The sequence below is a fragment of the Trachinotus anak genome, unplaced genomic scaffold, assembly GCF_046630095.1.
Source record: "Trachinotus anak isolate AG129_WGS33_773 ecotype Australia unplaced genomic scaffold, CSIRO_AGI_Tana_v1 ptg000007l, whole genome shotgun sequence".
Classification (NCBI taxonomy): Eukaryota; Metazoa; Chordata; class Actinopteri; order Carangiformes; family Carangidae; genus Trachinotus; species Trachinotus anak.
The window spans coordinates 1,082,971-1,101,094 of NW_027273858.1; the positions used below are offsets into that span (position 1 = coordinate 1,082,971).

General features: G+C 42.3%; 1 protein-coding gene across 9 annotated transcripts in view; it reads right to left on the minus strand.

The window, feature by feature from the left end:
* wdpcp (WD repeat containing planar cell polarity effector) overlaps positions 1 to 18,124 on the minus strand; it is a 79,392-nt gene that overhangs the window by 4,274 nt on the left and 56,994 nt on the right. For 8 of the 9 annotated variants that reach the window (XM_071479846.1, XM_071479841.1, XM_071479844.1 and 5 more), the window contains 4 exons: positions 17,639 to 17,762; positions 16,349 to 16,412; positions 9,013 to 9,112; positions 2,591 to 2,693 (listed from right to left, as the gene is read on the minus strand). In XM_071479846.1, the coding sequence (XP_071335947.1) occupies positions 2,591 to 2,693; positions 9,013 to 9,112; positions 16,349 to 16,412; positions 17,639 to 17,762 (391 nt within the window). The remainder of the gene's footprint in view (positions 1 to 2,590; positions 2,694 to 9,012; positions 9,113 to 16,348; positions 16,413 to 17,638; positions 17,763 to 18,124) is intronic. The other variant, XR_011691292.1, reaches the window with a different exon arrangement.

Below are 18,124 nucleotides of genomic sequence, written 5' to 3' on the forward strand. Positions count from 1 at the left end.
GTTGAGGGTTAGTGAAAGATTGAGCTCTGGTTAAATATAAATAAACACTGTGAACTTTTTCAGTATTTAACCAGACCGTGACCTTTTCCTAACACGTGCTGCGAGAGTCTGAACACAAACATAAAGAAGTTTATTAAGCTGTCGTCACTATGATTTATACAAGATCAGTATTTTGGGAGAAATATGTTGTCAATGAACATTTAACAGTTCAGTATCAACAAAATGTCCTCATTATATTAACAAAAAACACGGCTGGTATCATGTTTCCTTAAAAACAGATGTGCCGCTGGAAGCTAATTGTGTATTACCACATTATTCTCTGCCACTTGAAAGAGAGTAATTGACAAACGGACGCCTCTCATCATCTCTGCTTCACTCATCCTTATGTCAGTGAGAAACTCTCTGATTAATAATCACTGCAGCCACGATCGGCCACTAAAAACTCAACACTCAGTTTGTCATAGACGCCCTGAGGCTGATTTCTTTGCAGGTTTTACAAACTGACTCTTGACTCAGAACAGATTTTAACACATTGGTGAGTCAGTACAGAAGTGTGACCTTTGGGCTCCAGGATCAGTGAGACGCTGAAGCCCTCCCTGCTCGCAGATTGATGAAAACTGAAAATGAAATTGTCAAATGTAAACGCTTGGCTCACTGTCACTCATGACTAACCTCACATTAACTCTGGCCTCCACTAAGCAAAAAATAAAAATAGCCTCTGTTCCCTTTACTCCGCTGACAGAGCTGTACGTGATGAGCGAGAGAGGCCAACAGCCATCAAAGGAACGTTGGGATGCTTCCCAGATTCCCGTCTCGTTCTCTCTCGTTTCTCCGCACACACAGAGTCGGATTTGGGGAATGCGGGAATCGGCGAGGAGCCCCCAAACTGCCATTGTGCTCGCCTCCCTCTCCTTTTCTGCTCTTTTCTCAGCGAGCCAAACGGGAGAACGCCCGCGCTATAATGCCTCCCCTTCTCCATCTCGGCTAAGCTGTCATTGGCTTCACATGAGAAACAATGAAACTTCATCGGAGACCAGATTACAAAAAAGAGAGAAGGGGGGGTTCAATATAAAAATTGTTCTAAAGGAAGGGGGGAAATTGTGCAATAAAAAAGGCAGAGGCTTTTGTCTCTTTTTCTCCGTGGCCATTATCTTTGGGGAGGTTTGGGGATCTGCTTTCTTAGCCTCCGTCAGCGGTGCAGGGGAAGACCTGGGGTAGGACGACTGGGCTTTTGGCTGCCAAATCGCCCTAACCCTCTTTACCACTCTTTTTTTTCTCTTCTCGTTCCTTTTACTGTTTTTTAAAAGAGCTTAGACCAGAGCATCTCTGCCCCCCCCCCCCCTCTCTCTCTCTGGACCCAGCTTGTTTAAATTGGCCGATAGGAAGGGATTTGGGATGGATGGAGGGGGCTTAGAGAAACGCAGAGTGGAGGGGTGGAGGTGGGGGGGTGCAGAGAGTCATCAGTGTTACAGTCAAACAGCCATGAAAAGCCTATGAGGATGAAAAGAACAAGAGCGCCTTTTTATCTAATGCACACAAATCCCATATAAATACTCCAATATGTTAGTTGGGGTATGACAAGGAATGCCCCTCCATCACGCCCCACCACCATCACCACCACCACCCATCCTACAATAATAGAGACATGGATGGCTATATTTGTATGTGTCTGTTTGTGTGTGTGTGTGTGTGTGTGTGTGTGTGTGTGTGTGTGTGTGAGACAGGCACAGACAAAGAGAGAAATGCTTTCAGGGTGTCTTTAGTCACACTGCTTCAACATATCATTCAACTACACCAGTGTGTTAAACAATCACTCTGAAACAGTGAGTTCGGTCTGCACACCAGAGGCTGAAGCGTGGCGCAAATGGACCCCGGTGGCGTTTTAAACGTGGCTCCGGGTTCAGTGCTGGGATCGCTGGAAGAGTAAGACCCGGAACTGATGTGGCTCTGACATTTGAAATGTCACAGGGAGTGTGAAGGCTTTAAGGCTGCAGCTGGGTCATTTGGCCGCAGACACTCTCATATAATTCACATACAGACAAGAGTGAGTGGCTGTGGGAGACGACGTGTAGGACTGATGGGGAAAAAGTGAATCGTCCACACAGAATGAGTCTGGAGGCCTGATTTATAATGAGCTGAACTAAATATTTAGTTTTTATGAATTTTATTTATTCTGCAACTACAATCAACTTAAAACAATGTGAATATTTGTGACAGTGATGAACCTACAGAGAATTAGAACTACATTTAGCAGCTTTAGAGCCTGATGCTTCGCAGACACAGAGCTGAGACGACTCTGAGTGGAGGCTAACGTTGCTCAGTATCTGCTGGAGGAGTAAATGAGCAGCTGTTTGACAAACAAGTTCATCACATCAACTTAAAAGGTGATAATATGTCAGTGCTGCGTTCACAACCTGTTTCAGCAGCTGCCAAATATTGAAGCTGTTATTTCAGGTTTTAAATCACATCAGTAACACAATTAGGGAAATGTGCATCAGTAATAATGAAAACATGAAAACAGACACGCTGATCTGTCGCAAGTTTAAACACACACACACACACACACACACACACATTACACGCAACTCACTGTGTTGTGGGAGCGCCTGAGTACGAAGGTCCTGTCGCACTGTGGTTCTGTCTGTCAGCGAGGCTGGAACCACACACACCATTTGTGCCTCTTCCAGGATCATCTAAGACACACACACACACACACACAAAGGGATGAGCAGCAGCAACAGTTGCCATTTATCTGAGACTGAAATAAAAGAATGACCACATTTCTGGATTTCTTTTTACAGTTCTTATAAAAATATTTGTTATTGTTTTCAGACACTGAATCACACACAAACTTTTCAGACTGGATCTTTTCTTCCAGCTGCTTGTGTCCCTGCTTCGTCTTTGTGGTGTAGGTCTTGTGATACCGACTCTACTCAACATTTACGCGTGTGTTTGTGAGTCTTCTAATGAATCAGGTCCATATGGTTTGTGTAAACAGCCGTGTGCACGTGGGCGTAGGTTTTTGCTCATTTGACAGTTTCTGACAAACGTGTTATTCCAGTGAAGTTAATGAATTGATAGGAGAAGTCGAACACTGATGTAGGATGTGTGAGCAGAGCTGAGAGGGAGAACACAAACACAGGCTGCGCTCCTTCAACACACCGGAGCTAACAGGCTTTTATCATAACCACCGAGAAGAGGGAGAGGGAAAGAGGAGGTGGAGAAGTGGATCTTCAGATAAAGCTCTTGTCTCTTTGCCCATTGAAAGGCCCTACAGTCACATCAGCCTTTGTGTGGGGGAGACAGAACGATCAGGCAACCAACTTGGCTTCTCCTCTTGGCAAAACGCTCCTCAAAAGAAAAAGAGATAGAGAGGAAGAGAAAGAGGCCTTCCCTCGCACTTGTTCGCGACTCTGCCTCTCACAAAGCCGTATCTATCCAAATCAACACACTTGTCAGCCAGACGGCTACGAGCGATTTCCAACGCAGTTATAAAAGGAAGCATTTCTAAGCTGAAAAGTGTGTTCTCTATTGTGTGTCTATGTGTGTGTGTGTGTGTGTGTACAAGCAATGACAGAATCTCTGTTTATCAGGGTTTAAAATGGATACACATAAATATGAGAAGAGATGCATAGAAATTCGATGGCTCTGCCCGATCTGATTCAAGTCTGAGACCGATGCTGGTAAAGACGTTCACCTCGAGGAGCCACTCCATCTGGTATTGAGTCATTTTTTTAGAAAACAAGTGAAAAATCGTTCAGACAATAACATGTTTCTCTTTCCAATGTTTCTTCTTTCAAATGCAAATGAGCTCATTTCTGCAATTTTCCCAAAGAGAAATGTGATAAACCAGGGTGGCGATGGATCAGCTGCTCTTATTGCTGCACAGCTGGTTGGTTTTCTGTCCTTCAGTTAATTCCAGGTGTGAAACCACTTCAGGTGAAACGACTCAAGTCCTGAGGACCAGAACTAAAACCCACTGACCTGGAGTTACAGGAAAGGTTTGATATTTTGGATGAGAAGATGAGATGACTGACACCTCTCTCATACCTGCAGCCAGCAGCCAACTAACTTAGCTTAGCACAAAGTGTGGAAACAAGTTAACAGCTACAGTTGAATATTAACACATTACATCCTGTTTGTTTTATCAGTGTGTGTGTTCACTTAACTGACTGGTGGATGCAGGCCGAGGACAGATTTCCTCACTGGCAGCTACTACTGTCTAAGCTGCCCTTGAGCAAGGCATTTAACCCCCTCCTGTTTCAACAGAGCTGCTGAGAGGCTGAGTTTATAGGTGTGAAAATATCGGACTCGTTCAGTTCTGCCATTCATCAACATTTGGTCAGACGTCCAGTCACATGACGGATAACCATCCAGGTGAGATGTATAATCTCCACCTGCAGGAGGGATCCTGATCAGTTGCATGAATCACCTCAACAGCTCCTTTCAATGCAGAAGAAGCAGCAGGACTTCTCCCACTTGTGTCTGAACGCTACACCTATTGATTTAAGATGGAATTATGCTACTGCGAGTAAATGTCTCAGCAAAGGGTGTTATGGGTAACCGTAGGTGGCAAAGCCTCGCAGAGGAGCCTACACACACACCCCCCAACGCTTTGTGCAGACCTGGGCATCAAGCAGGAGGTCTGGAGGTGGTTTTGGAGCAGACAAGAAAAAAAAACACATGTAAACAATATAAGTTACGTATAAAAGAGAGCCACACAAAATGTATATGCATGTTTATGCATGTTCTCCTCCATCCTGACTTTGTTTTATTCTGATCTACATGTTTTGTTATTTACTGCTTTAAAAACACCCTGCAGCACATTCCCGTCTGCGATCATGGGAAATTCACTTCCTCCACCTGCTGCGTCACTTTCACTTCCACAAAAAGAGAGAAAAATAAATAAACACATTATTATTCTGTTGGTACAATAAACTGAAAAATGCTCACAACTACTTTATCATGGGATTATTATTTAGTTAAAATGATTTTAGGCGGCTATAAATGGAATTACTGCAGGTTAGAGAGATTATCCAGACTGTTAATCACATCAGCAAAATCAATTAAGTATCAATATTATCATCATCATTAGCTAATTATGTAGCACTTTCAATAAGATCTGGTGCTGCAAGTAAATCCAGCTCAATCTTAACTAACTTCAGCGAGTGAAAATAATGTATGTTTGAGTTTGTGTGTGTGCGCTTGCAGCAAATGTGTGTATTTGCCTTCATAACAAGAGGTCGACGCGGTGCAGGGCGGTCGCTGTGTGTACAGTAAACCATCAGGAGGTGTTGGGACTTTGAGGTCGCTGTAGGGAACAAAACAAGCTGCTCTCACATTCCTGTTTAACAACTGATTACTTCAGATGGTTGGTTGTTGCAGGACTCAGTATGACCCCCCCCGTGTCGCCCAACTGCACACATACAGTACACATATTTACACATATGTCTCCGAGGGCTGTTCTGAATTTGATCTGTGTTGTGTGACTATGACTGAGAACAAACAAATTTCAGTCTTTTGTGTGCGTTCAAACACAATATTTGTTGGTCTGGGCTCAAGGTTACTGTAGCTGCACCGTGGGAACTGTGTTTTTAAAGACTCTGGCTGTATGAGTTCAAACGAGGGGGGGGGGACTTCAAAAATGCACCATGTGATGATGAGACAATCAAACATACCTGTAGATGATGTTTGTGTTTCCACCTGATTAATATGCAGGAACAACTGCAGGTTAGTGATGAGCTCTGCTGAGTTTTAATGCAGACTCTGACGTCTTCACAGAACAGAACAAATATTTATCAGAGAACATTTTAGTTTTTTGCTTGCTTGTCTTGCTTTGAGGAACGATGTTTTAAAAGCCTCTGGGTTGTTTTAATAATGAAATGTCATTGTTTTTCAGGTTCAACTGAATATTTTTCTGGTTACAGGAACAAAAGTATAAAGGTGTCATTAAATGTACTTAAACAAAGTAAATGTATTTCACTGTTGTAGCTGGTGGAGATGTAGCTTGTTTTAATATTAACTGTTGGATAGTTAAGTGCAGTGGTTTCCACTGCTGGGGTCGGGCCCCTCCAAAGGGTCAAAGGTTAATCTGAGGGGTTGGGACGTGATTATTGGGGCAGGAAAGAAAACAAAAACAAGTTCTGTATAAACAGTTTTTTTAATTCTTCTTCTTCTACTTCTTTGGTTAAATCCTGAACAATGTGTGACGTGTTTTTAAATCTCAACCTGAACAGTAACAAGTGAAGTTTTGCTCTTTCTGTAGTTACTTTCCACAACTTTTAGCAAAGCAGCTCAGCGACAGTTAAAACTGAAGATCTTCTTCCTGTTTTATGAATATTCATAAATACATGTGAACTAGAAAAGAAAACAGGAAAATGTGTGTTTGCATAACTTGATGTATTTGTACACACGTGTCTTTTTCAGAGCCACAGCTGATCCTGGTGCTGTGTGACAACCACGCAAGTGGCTGTGTTTGCATGCGTGTGTGTGTGTGTGTGTGTGTGTGTGTGTGTGTAAAGCGAGACACCTGTTCACTGGAGCCCTCTGCTTGAAACGAGTCACTCATTATTTATGACCTGGCTTTTCTGCTCTGTTAATATGTTTGTCCCTGTCTGCTTGTCTGAACGTTAACACACACACACACACACACACACACACACTTAGAGAGGGGCATCAGTTTAACCATCATCACCACTGACTGTAACATAGTGTCAATATCCTCCTCGACTGTGTGTTTCCAAACAAACTCAATCAAACCATCTATCATGTAACATCCTGATGACTCGTGTGTGTGTGTGTGTGTGTGTGTGTGTGTGTGTGTGTGTGTGTGTTTAAAGGGAGCTACCTACACATCATTTATTTTTTAAGCTTTTTATCAATTAGTTTTCTCCGACTTTTGTTTCATCATGTGTTCAGACATAACACACTGATGACATCATCACAGAAGTCGTGATGTCATGAGTGTGGTCGTTTGAACTGTTTGCTAATCAAAGTTGTCGATTCTAATGATCAGTTTTGGCAAAAATGAAGCCGATCAAATTTGGACACTGTTCTTGACTGAACTCTACAGTGTGACCATCCTGCTGCACATGGGAATGAACATTAATGTGTGAACATGAAAAATGATTCGGATGAATAAATGAAACTTGGCTGCCGTCTGGTTCCAGCGCTTTCTGTAAGTCTGTGTGTCTGAACGTATCATATCAATAAACTTATTGAGCTTATTAGCCTGATATTTCTATTTGGATTCAGTAGCTATAGATTTTATTTCTATGCATCAGATCATTTATAATTAACATTTAGGTGAATTCAAGTTTCTGATCAGTCTCAGAATCACAGTGGAAACTCATTTTTTTTTAGTTTAGTTTTCCATTTACTGTGTATTAAGCTAATTATTCCAAATTATATTACCAGTAACATATACATTACATAATTAGGTGAGTAATTGTATTTTAATTGATATTAATAAAACCAACAAACAGCTGTAATGTGTTTCCACCTTTGAGAAGAAATCAGAGCTGGCTGTGTGAAGGATCAGGAGACTTCTGAATTATGTTTGAAACAACTGGCGACAGCAGCTGAAAGTTAAGAGACAAAACTCACGAATGGAACAAAGACGGGAAGTTTGCAGAATCACGCATCCTTTCATTTTCATGTCTCTTTACTCATTCATATTCTTCTTTCATTTTTCATTTTAATTCATTTATTTTCATTCCTTCACCTCTTTCCTTTTCCAATTTATTTATTTTATCCCTTTATCCTTTCATTCCACCCTCCTTCCACTGCTTTTCTTCCTCCCTCCTTCATTTTTACCCTCCCTCTCCGCTGTCATCCCTCCTTTTTCTTTCTCTCCTCTGTCCCTTCCTCCATCTTTCTCTGTAGCGCTGTAGTACAAGGATAGGACATGCTGCAGGTGATGGAGGTAAATCATCGAGGACATAATTAAGAGGCTTATGAGGAGGAGTGTGCGTGTTGGGCATCACATTAGAAAAAAAAAAAAGAAATTGCATGCAAACAGGCCTCGCAGTTCCACAAACGCTCATTTTCATTCACTGACAAACACACAGACACACAGCCTCAGGGGTTTGACCTTATACAGTGGAGTTAAATACCTCTCTCGCCTCATTTGGTTGTTTGCGTGCACACACACGCATGCACGCACGCACACACACACATACACACACACACAGAGCCTTCTGGTGTGTTTTAAGCACCAATGAAGGACTCATCAGACATGTTCATCTAGTTCCCTCACAAATTTGAATGTTTTCTGCTCACCCGTTGGCTCTTAAAGCCTCTGTGAGGAATTGCATGTGTGTGTGTGTGTGTGTGTGTGTGTGTGTGTATAATGAGGAACTCGGCTTGATCCCCTCTGGTATGTGCTTTCGGGAGTGTTTGTCAAAGGGCAGCAGCACAGCCTGAAGTAACGACAAAAAAACTGGGCCTTCGCTGGTTTTCCTCCTCCTCCTCCTCCTCCTCCTTCTCCTCCTTCTCCTCCTGCTGCTGCTGGTTCCTCAAAAAAACAACTCCTGTGTAACGTTTTTGATTCGACTGATCTTAAAGAACTCGTTCATCAACACTTTACACTTTATATCACATGTTCTCTTCAGTTCGGAGGAACCATCTTCATCCAAAAACATGGAGTCCAGATTTTGTGCTGACAGTGATTATGTGCAGGTTTGTGTCATTTTTACTTTTTACAAACATTTAATCCAAACTTCAGTATCTCACTTTTGATCACTACTATAGATGATATTGTCTTTTAAAAAAAAGGCAACAGGTTGTGTGAGTTTTACATGAATATTACTGTGTCGAACATGATCTGATTTAATTCTCCTTGGTGCCATTAAAGGAGGAGAAACGCCTGGTGTTAGATGTCAGAAATGTGTGTCGGAGTGGGTGAGTTACTGAGGTTATCAGGTATCCACCTCCTGTTTCAGATGTAAGAAGTGAGAAATAACGAGGCACATTTGGCGTCTTTTTGGTCGGACATTCTGATTATTTTCTTACCGTTGCCTGCGACGGCCTGGGCCTCGATTTCATTAGCTTTCCTCTTGGCCACATCTGCCAGCACCACCTCGCCCTTATCGCTGGCAACATAATGGAGGTCCTTTGAAGGTAATGCAAGAAAGAAAGAAATGTGAACGTTAATCTAAAATGAATCTAGGCTCCGATGACAATAGGTTTTTTTTTTTTTTTGAGGGGTGGAGGTGGTGTTTTGGCTGGTGAAGGAAGAAACAGATGAAATGACACGAAAAAAATGAGTCGTCGTTTGAAGCCCAACATCAGAAAAAGCATCGGTTGGATGAAATGCCGGTTCCTCAAAAAACTTTGAAATCAGCCTCCTTGCACCCCCCACCCCCCTCTCACACACCCTCGTCTCTCCGGTTTTGAACTAGGGAGGATGTTATCTGCCATTTCAAAAGTGGAAGAGGAGGCGAGGGACTATTCACCTTTCAGAAAGGCTGGTATTCTCTCTTTACAGAGAAACATATCCAGCTGAGCATATTACTACATCAGCCTGTGACAATATTGGAAACAGCGTGTATCCTCTGTATCTCTCTGTTTGAGTCTCACACAGCCATAAAGAGAGATAATATTGGTAAATGATGTCTGAGGGTGGCTGATTTAAAGCTCGAGGCTGCCGTACTATTCATTATAACCACACTGCATCAGACAGCTGTTCCTGTTTTAACGTGGTCTAGGCTGCGAACAAGACTGAGGTCAGTTCATCTATTTAAATACGTTAAAATCTGGATTGTTCTGAGGGACCTGCACTGTGTGCCACATCTATACAACGTGCTAAGTCTCAACAGGTTTTGAGCATGTGGTGTCTTCACACTGGACAAGAGACAAATTTAAATACACTGGGAGAAAAAAAAGTGGACATACTAAAAACATCTGATATTTGTGCTGCTGGTAGACGCTATTCTCCCACAATGCAATACACAAAGGAAACAGAGAGGATGCTCACAGCTGGAAAGAGTGAAACTACTGTTTCAGGAAGGGAACAGTGGAAATCTTGTTTCCTCCTTGTGGAGTTTGTTTGCAGCGACGTTCTTGTCAGTCACTGTTTAACTGACGTCTGTGTTGGATCATTTCCTGCCGTATAAAACGCTTCAGTGTGTTGATTTCTTGTTATTCTTATTTTAACTGCAAAAACACTATAATGTTAAGTGTGAAATATATATTGAATTATAATTTAAAGGTGTTATAGCAGGTTTTAGTCAATACATTTACCACTTCTCATCTACAGATGCAGATCAGATAGAGGTGGATTTAATTTTCTTACTGTTACTGTGTTAATGACAGTCACGTCACCCCAGTTGCTCCAGTGGAGCCTGTGAGCAGTAAAGGGTGAGAATGTGCCTGTGCAGCTCTGACACTGGTAATTAAACATAAATACACATGAATGAATAAAAGAGAAAACAATCTAAATTATACGTTGACTAAACAACCAAACATTCAACCTCTTAAACTGATTGTGATTGAATCAAACCCTCGTCCTGGTGCCCAACGAGGGGCTACTCAGGGTCGCAGGGTTTCCCGGGCTGAGTGCAGGGCCTGAGGGCCCATCAAAGGGTACAGCGTGTTAAGGAAAGTCTTCCGCCTCAGCGACATCACAGGACATCAGTGCCGTGACTCAGGGCTCGCCATGGATAACCCTCAGATGGCTAAAGCCAGCCCCCAGCTGAGCCTGCACCCGGCCTTAATACCCCCATATTGTAACCCAGCTTTTGTACCCCCAGAGGAAAAAAAAAAAAGAGGAGGGTGCTGGTTTCCAGAGGAGGTGGGGAGCAGAGAGGGATTGAAGCAGAGGGGGGGGGTGAAAGAGAATGAGGGAGAGAGAGGTGCTGAAATTGAAGAGTATGAATGGGAACAGATTGGGTAATTACAGTGTGGTGCCTGCCCTCTGTGGCGAGGAGTTAGGAGGAAATGTGAAAATGGCCGACAACAAAATGGCCTCAAAAGAACCCAAATCGGCTCCCGGGACTGAGGTGGCTAATTCAGCCGCTGTGAACGGGGACACGGCCCCTCAATTAGATATGAGTGAAGCTTCCTAATTGATAACAAACACAGCAGCGGAAGATTAAACAAGCGAGGAGGAGAGGAGGCAGCACAGTGAAGTGATAGTGAGGTGTGTGAGAGAGAGAGAGAGCGAGAGAGGGCGAACAAGACATAAAAGACTAGAAGAAGGCAAAATTCACAAGGGTTTTCATGTGTGTGTGTGTGTGTGTGTGTGTGTGTGTGTGTGTGTGTGAGAGAGAGAGAGAGAGAGAGAGAGAGAGAGAGAGAGAGAGAGAGAGAGAGAGAGAGAGAGAGAGAGAGAGAGAGAGAGAGAGAGAGAGAGAGAGAGAGAGAGAGAGAGAGAGAGAGAGAGAGAGAGAGAGAGAGAGAGAGAGAGAGAGAGAGAGAGAGAGAGAGAGAGAGAGAGAGAGATTATATGACAGACAGAACAGAACAATATGAACATTTGATGCTGTGGCGCTTTATTCCAGCTTAGCTCCTCATAATACTGTCTGAATCTGGAGAGAGAGAGAGACCCAGAGAAAGAATAAACGAATGAACAAATGTGAAATGAGAGAGAGAGAGAGAGAGACAAACTCAGAACCAGAGAGAGGGAGAGAGAGGAGTATCAGCTCGACTAAGAAGGGATAACAATAATACTGCATATAAAACCATCAGATATTACACCTCTTATTCCCCAACGCTCAAACGCGACACTAATCTTATTTATATAAGAGCTTTAGGGGTTGCAGCGCGCCAGCTAACCACACTGATAAAGAGGGGCGTTTTAGTGGGCCATTTTTGGGGAGTAGAGGGTAGGAAGGGAGGGCGGGTGGTGGACACTAAGAGCCCAATATTGACTGATATTTGGGTTACCTCCAAATAAATGAGGGATTAGGTTAACCGGCTCATGTCTGTGTGTTTGCAGTCAGTGGGTTATTGTCAAACAGCATCGATGAAAAGGACACACCTGAACATACAGTGTTTTAACATTAACTGCACACTCTGACCTGTTATATGCTATAATTTATAATTAGTACGAGCCAAGTGTCTTTCCTAAGAAACCACAGAAAACAGACAGAAAGTTTGAACTTTGTGATAAAAACAGCTGCTAAGTTTTCAGTTTTTCCAGTACTTTATATATTCATATGGTAGTTTTAACATAAAGGTTGTTGGATTGTTTTCCTGCAGCCACCTCCACATGATGGCTTTCTTGTTTGCGGCCAAAAGCACCTTTATTATTTGGGATTTGCTCAGGTTTTATGTAACAAAAGAGCAATCAAGAGCAATTGCGTCCAAATTCTAAAAATGTATGTCCCGTATACTGTCCTCAAAAATTTCCACAATTAAAAAGAAATAGTAATAATAAACCAGTACCACAGTATTTGACAGTTAGGTAGCGCTAAAAATTAGATGATGATCATTTATGATTGTGCTCTGAATGTTTCCTGTTGTCAGACTCACTGCAGCCACTGGTCACATCATCTACATGTGCCAAAGTGAATAAGAAATTTCTGTAGGTGCTAAAATGTTTTAAGGTGGAATTTTCCTTTCATGTTTGCCAACAAATCTACAGTCAAATCAAATATTGACAAGGAGACGGGTCACAAATCCACATAGACACAAACATGGAAATATATATCCTTTCATCAACACAGGTATAATCCCTGAACATGAGCACATCTGCTGAACATGCAGACATCCACACACACACTTGTTTTCTGACACACCTGTTATCCAGGAGCCTCGTGTTTGACTAACACTTCCATCAGATAGATGTTAAGGACTTAACGTTTTAATAACGCTAATTACTCATCTGAGCAACAACAATGAGCTTATTGCGAAAGATGTGCGATACCCCGTCCTCCTCCTCCTCCAGGGCCACCGAGCCCCGCGTCAGGACCCGACAGACGCCGCCTGCCTCACTGTGAGTGGATCTAACAGGAAACAGTACGAGCCCTCATTGGGGAACAAAAGAGCCGGCATCAGATTCAGCTATCACACAATTTGATTTAATTAACAAGCTACATCAAGAGCCAAAAACCCAGGAAGAAGAAGAAGAAAAAAAGAGGGGAGGGGGTGAAAGAAAGAAAAAACTTGTCGTCAGGCTTGACTTGGCTGACGAATGACCTAATTGGTTACATTATCAACTCATTATCAAAGGCTAATTAGGGAGCTACAGAACAGCACCAATTATTGGAAAAAAAAAAAAAAAATGCAAACGACTCAGTAACCCCCCACAACTACCACCTCTAAATACACCCCCAACCTCCACCTCCGCCAAAACACCCCCTACCACCAACTCCTCCTCCCCCTCAATTTAACCCGACACTAAAGTGTTTCATTTTAACAAAAGGTTTCTTTTTGGGAGAAAAGGGCTTGGAGGGCCTCTATTGTTACTGGGAAACAATGGGACAAGAGGGGGTGGGGGTCTGGAGATAGAGGGGGGGTATATCATGCTGGGCATTTCTAGAAGAGACGAGGGTGTGCATGTTATCTATGTGTGTGCCTGCATTTTACTAAGTCGATGGCGCGTTATTGAGTTCTGTGAGCAAGTTTGAAAGTTAGAAAGAGTTCGGTGAAGGTGGGGGTTGCCCTCATTAACCCCCCCCACCTCGACTCAATCAGCCGACCAGCAGGTTAAAGCAACAACACATCCTAATTAGAGCGAGGGGTGAAATGTCAACGTCCTCTTCTTTCTTTCTCTTCTCTCTTTCGGTCCTTTCAAACGGTGAGTTGTTGCTCTCTTGGTCACTGAGCATTAACTTTGCTCCAGATCTATGATGAGAAGTGTTTACAATTATCTGTTGAGTTTGGTGTTTTTTAAAATCTGACTCTTAAATTTGTTTGCGTAAAATATGTAAGATCGAATCAAACCATGTGTCATTTCATTTGATCTTAACTTTCATTGAGTTCCAGCCATTTCACCTTCTGTAATAATATTTTTTCATTTAAAAATAATGTGCAACAAGAGCTCGGAGAGACGTACAGTATCAACTCTACACTCGTGGTCTGATTGGCTGCCCACTGAGGGGATTGGCTTCATAATTGGAGAGGTTGTAGTTTTGGTCGTGCAGTGTGAAGAACCAGTGATGCTCCACTTCTGGATAACATCACATGCAAATCACCTCTGTGATTTCCTGTGTGACCTTCTTTAGTGGCTTATTTTACATGATACACTTCTGAATATCATGTAAATCATTTCTTATTGTGCCACACACAAACCATGTGCGCTTTAATTTCTTATTCTATGCTCAATAACTTGGCACAATATGAAAAGGATTTGTGTGTAAATGTTCCTGACATGTACATTTTATTCTCTTCATGCAAATATTCCTGAAAAAAGTAGAATTTGCTTGTGTAGACTCACATGTATATGAATAAATGGTTTGCTTTTAGGACACGTAAATTATTTAAAGGATTTTGACACAGAGAACATGCACATGAATGTAATGTAGCTCTGTGGGAATAATGATATTCCAGCTTCCTTTTCCGTGAGTGACAAAGTAAGACCTTAATTCTTTGCTCTCTCACCTTTTCTCTTATTTTGCATTTGTCGTATAGCTTTCCATCTACACCACTACCCCCTCCTCTCCTCCAGCCGCCCCACCCCCCCACCCCCCCTTCCTTTGCGCTCTTTCAAGGTCCACAGGCTCGACTCCACCTTTTCAATTCGGCTTCCCAGCAGCACTGCTTAGTGGGGAGGGAATTGGAACCAGTGCTATCAGTGTGATTGAGGAAGCAAGAGGAGTGTGAATGTGTGTGTGTGTGTGTGTGTGTGTGTGCGGGTCTGTATTAATGTCTAGGGTGTTGGTGAAGCATGGAGCAAAGGGGGCCCCATGAAAAAGGGGTCAAACACACAGTAGAGCATTTCAGAGTGGAGTGGAAGAAAGAGCGAGTCAGAGGGAAGATGAGAGGAGAGGAAAAGGCTGAGAGGAGGCCACGGAGGTTGTGAAAAGTTAGGGGCCCATACTGAGATCACACCTGCTCTCTGACATGAAACACACACACACACTTGTCTTACCGCTGTTGTGAGGACACTCGTGTTTCCCAACCCCTTCCCCTAAACTGAACCATCACAACGACAGGCCTGACCCTGACCCTACAGCCGAGTCTTCACCTTTAAACAGCCCTTTGAAGTTGTCAGGATGTTCTTACAATGACAGTTTTAAACCACAATTTGTCCACTCAACCATAGAGACACACACACACACACGATTCACTGTCTAAACCCTCTGGAGTCTGTCTACTGATCGATGAATAATGTTTCATTTGCAGTCACATAATTTCATTCGTACATCATGTACAAATTAGACATTTTTAAAATCATCAATCATCCAAGTATTTTCAGTCATTTAAAGACATAAACAGACTTTCAGTAAAGACGGCACAAAAACAAGTTGCTACAAAATAATCCAGACTGTGTTATAGTTGGATTTTCTACTGTATTTGTTTACAAGCTGGAACAATATTTTGAGTGATTATGACTAAAGGTTTGTATATATTTATGGATACCTGGGTGATTTTTCATATATTTTAGGTTCCAGGTTTCTCGTTAGTCATTGAAGCTCACATTTTGTGATCGTTGTAACTAATTGGAGCAAATATTTTCAACCCCTGCTGTGGAATAATGCAATAAAAATGTGAGCATGTCTGAAAATTGCATGTCAGCGGGAAAATATTAATTAATTATTTAACAGAACACAGTCTGAGGGCGGCTTGGTACATGGTGGTTAAGAAGCATGCACTATAACCACAACACGTGCTACATGCTATACCTGCAAGTTTCCTGTTTGTACGCTCACTGTTAATCACTGCAATAAAAGCAAACATGCTGGAAATATTGTTTAAAAACAGAACACACTATTTTAGACAGCATATTCCTAAAACTTAAACAGTATTTATACTTATAAAACTACAAGTCTCCATGAAAAATACTTGGTGTGGCTACATTAGCCTATCAGAGGAGTTTCCATACGTCCCCTTCTTTACCTGCCTGTGTTCACTGTGCACCTGTTCTGTGTTGGAGTACTGTGTATACTGTTAATGATTTATGATTTATGATTTCTATTAGGTTTATAAACATGTCTGACCATGTGGCGCTATCCATGGTACTGAAAGAGAGATCTAATTCTGGGATGTTGAATTAGTATCTAACCTTTTGTTTTATTGTATGACTGCATCCCCCGCGTGTTAACTTTAAAAAACTGACTCAGTGACTGACTGACTTAAAAAAATGATGGAGGGTTTTAGTTCTGTAACTAAATGTGTGAAGCCTTTTGTCAAAATATGCTTTTTTTTATCAATATGATATTCTTTCAGTTTAGTTTCCACTCACCATGAATAAATCTCTGTCTTCCAAATCCACAGCGAGGAGGAAGGCCTTCTCAAAGCGCTGGTGTCTGCAGAGAAAGTGGAGACAGTTAAAGAGGAAACATGACAACAATATGAAGGTGTAAACATGAAATAAAAATGTACAGATCTACAGGTCACTAGTACACGTCTGCCTTCAGTCTGTACGCAGGCACACACCCCAATCCACACACACACACACACACACACACACACACACACACACACACACACACACACACACACACACACACACAAACACACAGCATACAAAACTGTCAATAATTGAACTGAGAGTAGCGAGTCCTCTTCCTATTATCCAGAATTAAAGCTTAGAGAGAGAGAGAGAGAGAGAGCTGTATCTCCCAGTACAAAACACCTCAACTTTCCCTGTCTAGAGCCAACATGAAACAAACAAACACAAACAGAGAGAGGAGGTGTGTGTGTGTGTTTGTGGGGGGGAGGGGGGGGGGGGTGTTGGGGGATGAGGGGGCAGGGGGGGTTCCTTCATTTGATGTTGATGGAGAGAAAAAGAATGCAGGTAGGTGATAAGAGAGGAGAGGAGGAGGGATGCCAAACAACGCTCCAGCTCTGCTACAGAGGAAGAGAGCGAGGGAGAGAGAGAGGGAATGGGAGGTAATTGCAGGATGGAGAGCAGTGAGCAGCAGTGTGTGGGAACAACAGGGTCTATTTCAGTCAAACAGGCTTTTCAAAAGGCTCTCATGGCAGAAGGGAAAATGAAACAACAGTCTAAACAGGTGCATGTATGGTGCTTCGCCTTATGAATGACTCAAAGCTGCATCAGTGTGTGTGTGTGTGTGTGTGTGTGTGTGTGTGTGTGTGTGTGTGTGTGTGTGTGTGTGTGTGTGACAAAATTCAAAAGCTATTTCCTTTTTAGAATTTTTAAAATAGCAATAGTGAGCGGTAAACAGGCAGTTCAATGGATGTCATCTCCTGAAAAAGGTTTTTCTTATTCTGACTCTACATCCTGTGTTGATAAACCAAACAGTGTTCTGGTAACGCTTTAAAAATAGTCCAATAAAAATGTGTGGAAGTGAGTCACATGACCACAGGAAGGAGCCTTAAATCACTGATCAGACGTTTAATTTCTTTTTTATTGGATCTCTTATTGGAGCCACTTTTCCTATTTTAGTTGTTTTTAATTCCAGCAGCTGAATTTGACCTTTGACCCCCCCTGAGGACATGTGCAAGACAAATTTCTCCCTCAGTACATCAAATTAGGACGAGAGCAACAGCACAGAGTGGGTGGTGTTACCTGAGGAGGTGGTGAAAAAAGCGGCGGGCGTACTTGCTGATTGGCTCCCTGTACTCGAGTATCACCGAATCAGAGAAAGGGGCGGGTGGAGCATAAAACACACCCAGGGCTGCTTCTAACTGGGCTTAAGACAGAAACACACACAATAAAATCAGTAAAAATAACATTCATAAGGTTATGGTGGAAAACAAGAAAGTTAAATTCACAATGTGCTGAAAAACAACAAAAATATATCAGAAAATTAAATATAAATAACCAAATGCAATCACATATATTTTCTCATTTACTTGTGACATTTAAAAACAGCTTTACTGGGAATTCATCTGTATTAAAATACTGTACATGTGAGCACAGAGAGTAGGAGAGAAGCAAACAGATAAAGGGCTGATGCATGTTGACATCATGCTATAATATGCTAATTAGCGCCTTAAGTCATGCAGTGACATTAAGCCACTGTTTTTAGCTACGTTCTATTGAAAGCAGTTG